This window comes from Manacus vitellinus, unplaced genomic scaffold (assembly GCF_001715985.3).
Source record: "Manacus vitellinus isolate BGI_N305 unplaced genomic scaffold, ASM171598v3 scaffold_55_pilon, whole genome shotgun sequence".
In the NCBI taxonomy this organism is placed as follows: Eukaryota; Metazoa; Chordata; class Aves; order Passeriformes; family Pipridae; genus Manacus; species Manacus vitellinus.
In genome coordinates, this window is record NW_021940651.1 from 1,963,119 (window position 1) to 1,970,141 (window position 7,023).

At 36.6% G+C, this 7,023-nt stretch overlaps 1 protein-coding gene across 1 annotated transcript in view; it reads right to left on the reverse strand.

The window, feature by feature from the left end:
* TPPP (tubulin polymerization promoting protein) overlaps positions 1 to 6,799 on the reverse strand; it is a 72,111-nt gene extending 65,312 nt beyond the window's left edge. Inside the window, exon 1 of the mRNA XM_008920713.2 lies at positions 6,771 to 6,799. Within this exon, the coding sequence (XP_008918961.2) occupies positions 6,771 to 6,784 (14 nt within the window). The 5' untranslated portion in view covers positions 6,785 to 6,799. The remainder of the gene's footprint in view (positions 1 to 6,770) is intronic.
* Positions 6,800 to 7,023: the final 224 nt, after the last annotated feature.

Here is a 7,023-nt window from a genome sequence, read left to right on the forward strand (position 1 = left end):
GCAAAAATTTACAAATTATATCCCTGACTTCCTTCTGTTCCTTAATTCCTTTTGCTGTCGTTTTTACACAAAGTCCAAGGTTCTGCTTTGCTTAGTCAGAATAAAGCTTTGGCCACAGTGTAGAGTGAGATGGTACCCTAGCTGTACCTAAATATCCGCCAAGATATAATCCAAAATGGAGGTTCCTCAGTCTTTCTGCAACATCCTTGCCACTCAGCAATATAAATAAAGACATCGCTCTACTATCTGCAAAATGTCACCAGCAGGTTAAAAAACGTATCTTTGAAACACTCTGTTCTATTTATACTGGTCTTTAAGTCGAGTATGAGCATGCAGGCTTTACAACACTCTTGCTCTTCACAATGGGCATTCAGACCAAAAAATTCCCTAGTTGATAGGCAAATTTCATTCAACTGGTCTTGCTTGCACCCTCACCTTCCAAAAGGGGGGGAAATATCACCAATTAATCTGCAATAGCATCTATACATCTACTTAGCTGGCCAAGAAAAATGGGATTCTCTATTCAGTCAGATAGAATCTCTCATGCATATGATTACATTTGAATGAATGCTCAACAAAACAGTAGAGAGGAATCTACCGATTTAGTGAGAATTAGAAATAGAGCAGGCAAAAAAGAGATATAGTGGACCCCTCACAAGGCAGATAACACAGCCAGCAAGTTGAGATAAGTCTGGTATTACAAAAAGACCTGAAGAACCACGTGTTTTTAACATTAACAATTTTACTTTTGTTTTAACCACAATAAGCTTCAATAAGCTTCCTATTTCTATGCCATTCCCTTATAAATGCATGAGCCTCTTCACACTTACATTTTCAGATCCTTAGCCTAGCCAAACTATCAGCCTTCCTAAATATATTTTCTAGATAGTCTTAAACCTGACAGGTCCCTGGCTTTCAGAAAATTGGCATACTAAAAGCATTCTGCCCACAGGCACATAACCTAGTAGTTTTATGTCAAGTGTTACCTGTTTTTACCTTCCAGTCTCCTGCTAATCTTTCCTGCACATCAAGTGTTGATAAGCATGCAAGTGCTTAGGATATAATTTTTATCAGAATCTGCTTCTGCATTGTTGGTAAAAACCTATCCACTGCACCACAAATAGTTGCCATCCAGAATTTCTTAGGACTTTCAAGTCAATCCAAGCAAAAAAAGAAAACAACTTTTCAATGAGCATAGAAGGTGCTATTTTTATGAGTGAATTGGATTCATAACATTATGAAACTGTGTAAGGCATTTGTCTGCCTGCATCTGGTTTATTTTAGTACTTGATCTATCTTTCTCTTGTTTTAAAAATGTTACAAAATTGCATTGAAGGGGAATTCTCATTAATTTTCTGTCTGTAATTATTTATGCCAAATAAAAACAGCAGAGACAAAGTACAACAGTTGGAATCTTTTTTCCCACATTTTTGCATAAACATTCAAGCTGAGGGAAAGAATAAACAGATGGAGAAATGCAACACCCTCCTAATAAAATGCAATGTTTTAGGCAATGCTCTTAAAGCTTCCTTCACATCTACCTGCAGAAACTAGAGTTAAGGCACTTTCTTCAGAGATCTGTTCTGGGTATATTCCTCCACACATGACGCTGAAGTGAATGAGAGCCATCCATTTTCCCTAATAACACAGAAGGCAAATGAGCAGAGAACACTGCCAAACAAGCAAAGCTAACACAACTCTATCTGCATTTAAACCCATTTTAACTTACATAAATGCTTCCCTGGGCTTTATGGGAAACTGCATGGCTGAACCTCAAGCTCTCATAACAATGTATGTGAATCTAGCACTGTGGACAAGGGCAAGGCTGGTCAGATCATACAGCTACATTAAGATCTTCAGGAGAACACATACAGAGTAACAAAAAAGGTGGCTACTCAAGCTGTCCAATGTTTCTCCTTAGCAAAACAGTATTTCAGACTGTGAACAAATGCCATTACACATGCCATTAAAGGAACAAATTTAGAAAACATATTATCAAGCACTGAGATTAGCTCGACTGCTGACAAATTACTGTTACTGTTCTAAGAACTATTGCTATCCACTTAGTTACTTCATGACACCACTTACATACAAAACTAAGTTTAGTTCCTAGTAAATTACATTCTTCCATTTCAAAGAACCACTTCATAAAATATCACTTCTTTATATAAATGAAGTACCTGTATACAGACACACAAACATTTATCAATAATAGTTTTATTACAACTTTTTTTCTTTTAAAATACACATGTTCACATAAGACACGGACAACACTTAAAGCTACACGAAAATTCTCTAACTAAATAACTCTTCACTAACTCTACAATATACTGTAATACCACCATGTCACTCACACAAGGTTTCAACTATGAAGATAAAAGTATAAATACAGGCATCCACTAAATATATATGTAGTGGTGAACTCTTATTATGCATTTTTTTTTCCATTATGCCACTATTCCATTTGAGGGTTCCACTTACTAGGTGCTCTTCCTAAGCAGACAGCAGTCACTAGTATATGAATAACTCGGACACAAACATTCTGCAATCTCACACACAGGCAGGGATACAAGCCAGTGTCCAGAACAGCCTTCACAGAAGAAAGGGAATACAACACCAACTAAAGTACAGCAAAAGAGGAGGCTCAACTGTTTAAATGAGGTCTTTTTTCACGGTGCATCAAAAAAAGACTTGGGAATCACAGATTCAACAAGAGCGGATGACAACAGCTGCTCTCCACAGTAGTTAGCCATACAGTTAATTTACAGCTCCAAATAACACGCTGGACCTGTCATCACTTTAGGATTAGCTGAGTACAGGTTCAAGTACAATCATAGAGCTTGCTTAGCCTCATTTCTTCAGACACTGTACATTGTATCTTCACATCACTCCCACCCAGATCAGATTACTAACCTGAACTTCCACAGAATCCTTTCAAAATATTTCTGGAAAAGCCGTGAGTAATGAAGATCCACTCCATGAAAGGACATCAGAGATTATACAGCAAGAGCACTTCAAACTCTAGCAGGATGGTACAGGTAAAAAGTATCTAGAGAACAAGACTGATGCTATTGACAGGGACAGCATTAGATATATTTGAGCTAACAGAGACTTACAGACTTGAAAGCATCACCTCTGATCAAAGAACTGGAGATGATATAAGAGCTCCAAAATCATGAGACAAGATGTTTTACCATAAGAGACTTTACAAATTACATTGGTGGAATTCTTTAAGTGACAGAAGTCACTTGAATGAGAGATCCAAATACCTTTGTAGAGAAATTGAATCACATACTAAATGGTTATCACATACTAAATAGCTCTTTACTGTCAAAGAACTCAAAAAAACTCAACAGCTGAAAATTCAGGGCATGCCAGTGCAAATTAGAAATATGACTTCCTTAGGAAGAACAATCAACCATGCCAGATACTAAAGGGAACTTCCAAGAATAGCTGCAAATACTTCACGTCCTCATGTCTCCACATTAGACTTCATTTAATACAGAAGATACACTTCATCAAACATCTCTGCAAGACAGACTTCTATTAGTGTAGGTTATTGCTCCCAGATAACTAACTGAAAATAACCAATGCATGAATCAGATTAGATTGTCCAAAGATCCCTTATGTTCTTAAAGTCTGCTACTCAGTTTTGTCTAAATCCAAGAAAATAAACCAACCTTTAAGTACAGAATTTTTTCAACTACCCACAGCTTGGTATAAAATAAGAATTAATTATTTCCTTTGCTAAATCATCAGTAAGTTCTTTCACATCTATAAGCTCCTCTAAGATGAAATATTTGGGTACTAGTCCTTCTAATAGTGACATCAGATGAGACAGGCAGAAACATATTTGTTTTTAAATTAAAAATGAACAGAGTAAACAACAAGGAAATAATAATTTTCTGAGCAAGACCTCTTAGTATTTTCATTTCCATTGCAAGAATTTCATTAGCATTGATCCAATAAAACACCATTTAAGACCTTGAAGGAGGACTGCGACCCTCAGAGATTCAAGCAAAAACTGCTGCATCCTTGATTTTTTTTTCAAGCTTCTCTATGCTCATTTTGCCAAATGCTCCAATATGTGAACACTGACACATTAGCATATTGGCTAATCTTGAGATTAGTCAAACTGGGCAGGAATTACCTTCATGAGATTATTTAGAACAGTTATACTGCAGATTCATTTGTCTTTTCATCTCCTACATAATGCATTGTAACTTTGGTCTGTACACTTGGTTGCTAGCTCTTTGGTTTCTATACAGGGCAAGGTAAACTCAAATCATACCTCAGAATACCATGAGGCAGGAGAAAGATGAGAAGGAAAAGAAAAAGAAGAGGGAACCTTAAGACAACTAGCAAGACTAAGAGCCTAAGCTTCTTCACAGCTGCCTCAGAATCCTGACACAGTTAAGAACCCCTCTTAGCAGCAGCCAAGTGAATTGCCCACCCACCACACGTAACAACTAACAATAAAGAAAAACTTCCCATCTGTTTTGATGGACATACCACTGTGAGTCAAGAAAAATGAGTAGCAGAAAATCAGTCTGTTCTGCTCTGTCAGCACTTGAGATAAACACCCACTCAGAATGATGTCCTAAAACCTGAGCAGGATACGCACACTTGTCCTGTAACACATGTACAGGCCCCGGGTACTTAAAGACCATATTTATACAGGGGGATTTTACCAATAACATCCTCTCAATGTACAGTTACCTTCACTACTATTTCAAAGTATTCCAATAACCAGACTATATTGAAATAGCAAATTCTTGCAGTACTTCTATGTTTGGGCAATTTGGGATGGGCAGAATGATGCATTCACTCAGAAATTTCTTACAGCTGAGGATATATCTGTTATTATGTATTTTGTGGAGGTTTCGGCACATGAGGGGGATGAGAGGAAGAAAGAGCTAGCAGCTAGAAAACACTGGGAGAAGGCAAAATAATGTGATTTTTCCCATACAAGACTTTGAATTCGAAATGAAAACTCCATTTCAAAATTTTAAAATATTACCTTAAATTTTAAAAATTGTGAAAATTAAGTAGTCTGAAGATAAATTTTTTCATATTGGGTTGATGTAGATTTTTTTAGTTTCAGAATTTAGTGAAGTCAAACACATTTTAAGATCCCCTACAAACAAGCCATTCACATGTTCCAAGAATGCCCCTCAGAGAATGGTGCAAGTCTTACACTTAGTTCTACAATTCCCTTTGCTCTAACATATGAGAATGAGAAAGTACACAGCTGAATAATGCACAAATGTACCAGTGTATCCTTCTTAACCCGATTCCTTTTTTGCATCACTTACTCTGTATTTTGGATCATAATATTTTGGAGGCTGGGCTCAAGCTTTTATTCCATGGTTATATCGGACATAATCATTAGTTAAGGTCCCTGACCACAACTCCCAGACACTATGCAATACAAACAATAAGCAAAATATTTCAACTAACTAGCAGAGGCACCTAAAAGCACTTATGCCCATAGTGGTCATGGCAGCATGGCAGAGAAACAGTAGGGGTGAAAACTGTATACCTGCATTTAACTTCAGCTATGCATAGTATAAAAATGGATATGGGGGGGACAAAAAACCCAAACTGTGTTGCTTGCTGAAAAGAGTCCATTCCATTTATGCAAGCCTGCAACCAGCAGGCATGTACAAAAAGAAAGGACATGACATCACTGAGTGACTGACTACACCACAGAATGGCTGTTCTTGTTATCATATATGAAATATATATAATAGTATATAAATATATAGAGAGAGGCTTGTGAATACAGTAACATTCTCACACTGAAGACTTACATAATCAAAGTGTTATAAGCAAGAAGAATATCTGATATTATTTTAATTTGTATTCTAGTTTATCATCCTAGAGAAAGTTATCAAGTTTAACCATTGTATGGCTTATTCTCTGAAGCACTATGAGATATATTAACTACAATTAATTGCTTCTACCTACAATGAGAACACAGTAATGTTAACATAAGTTGACATAACCGTCTCCCTCTCTCCTTAAAAAATCCTTTTTTTTTTTTTCAAGTTAAGCTCAAGATACAAGAAGCAAAAATAACTTCTATCATACACTTGCCTACAGAAAGTAACTGGAATAAATATATCTACTAAAATAGATATATTTTTGACCACAGTCAATCCACAGATTAAATTGGACACAGAAACAACTACTTGCTGGATGTATATTTCCATTTATAAATATCTTTTCTTAGATTTACAAGAGTCAAGTGCAAGCACTGTAGGAGATTCCTATGTGAACTTTATCTGCAATTTGATCCTTGCATAGCATGCTGTCTAAGCATTACACTGTACTATAATTTAATACTGGACATACACTTCAGCAGTTACAAATGATAGACTATTTAAAAGCATTTGACTGTGACCCAAAGATGTACAAAAGCATTCAAAACACCATTTTATTTTGGACTGTGGAGAGGTAAGGTTGCATTGGGGTAGGGCCTATAAAAACATTAAAAAGTGGCTCATCACTAAAGAAAGAAAAAAATGGTCATTATCATTTTTAAAACAAGTCGTACACATTTGATAAACAGCCATGCTATTTTAAGCCTGAAACTATGAAAGTGTATAGGTATCTCTCCGGTTTTCCCCAAAGTTTTCACAGCACTAGAGGGAAAAATAAAACCAAGCCTTAATGTTACGTTATCATGCTAACCCTTTCCAACCATCTAAAACATGATATTTAATGCTAGTTGAGAAAACAGAGAGAAGGCTCAGTAAAAGACATACATCATGTATTTCATTTCAGGTTGGGGGTTGGGTTTGCTCCTCCTTTCCTTTTCAAATAAACATGAGCAGTTATGCAATCCTCGGTAAAACCCGAAAAAAACTGCCCCCTCCCAGAACTGCCCATGCAGAGCCTGCAAAACACGAACAGGGAAACTGGTTGTCAGCAGCATCTCCTGCAAGAATCGAAGCTTTTCACATGTGTGTTCAGCACCTCGTAGCGCACATCCAACTCCCTTCGGAATAATTTCACCAA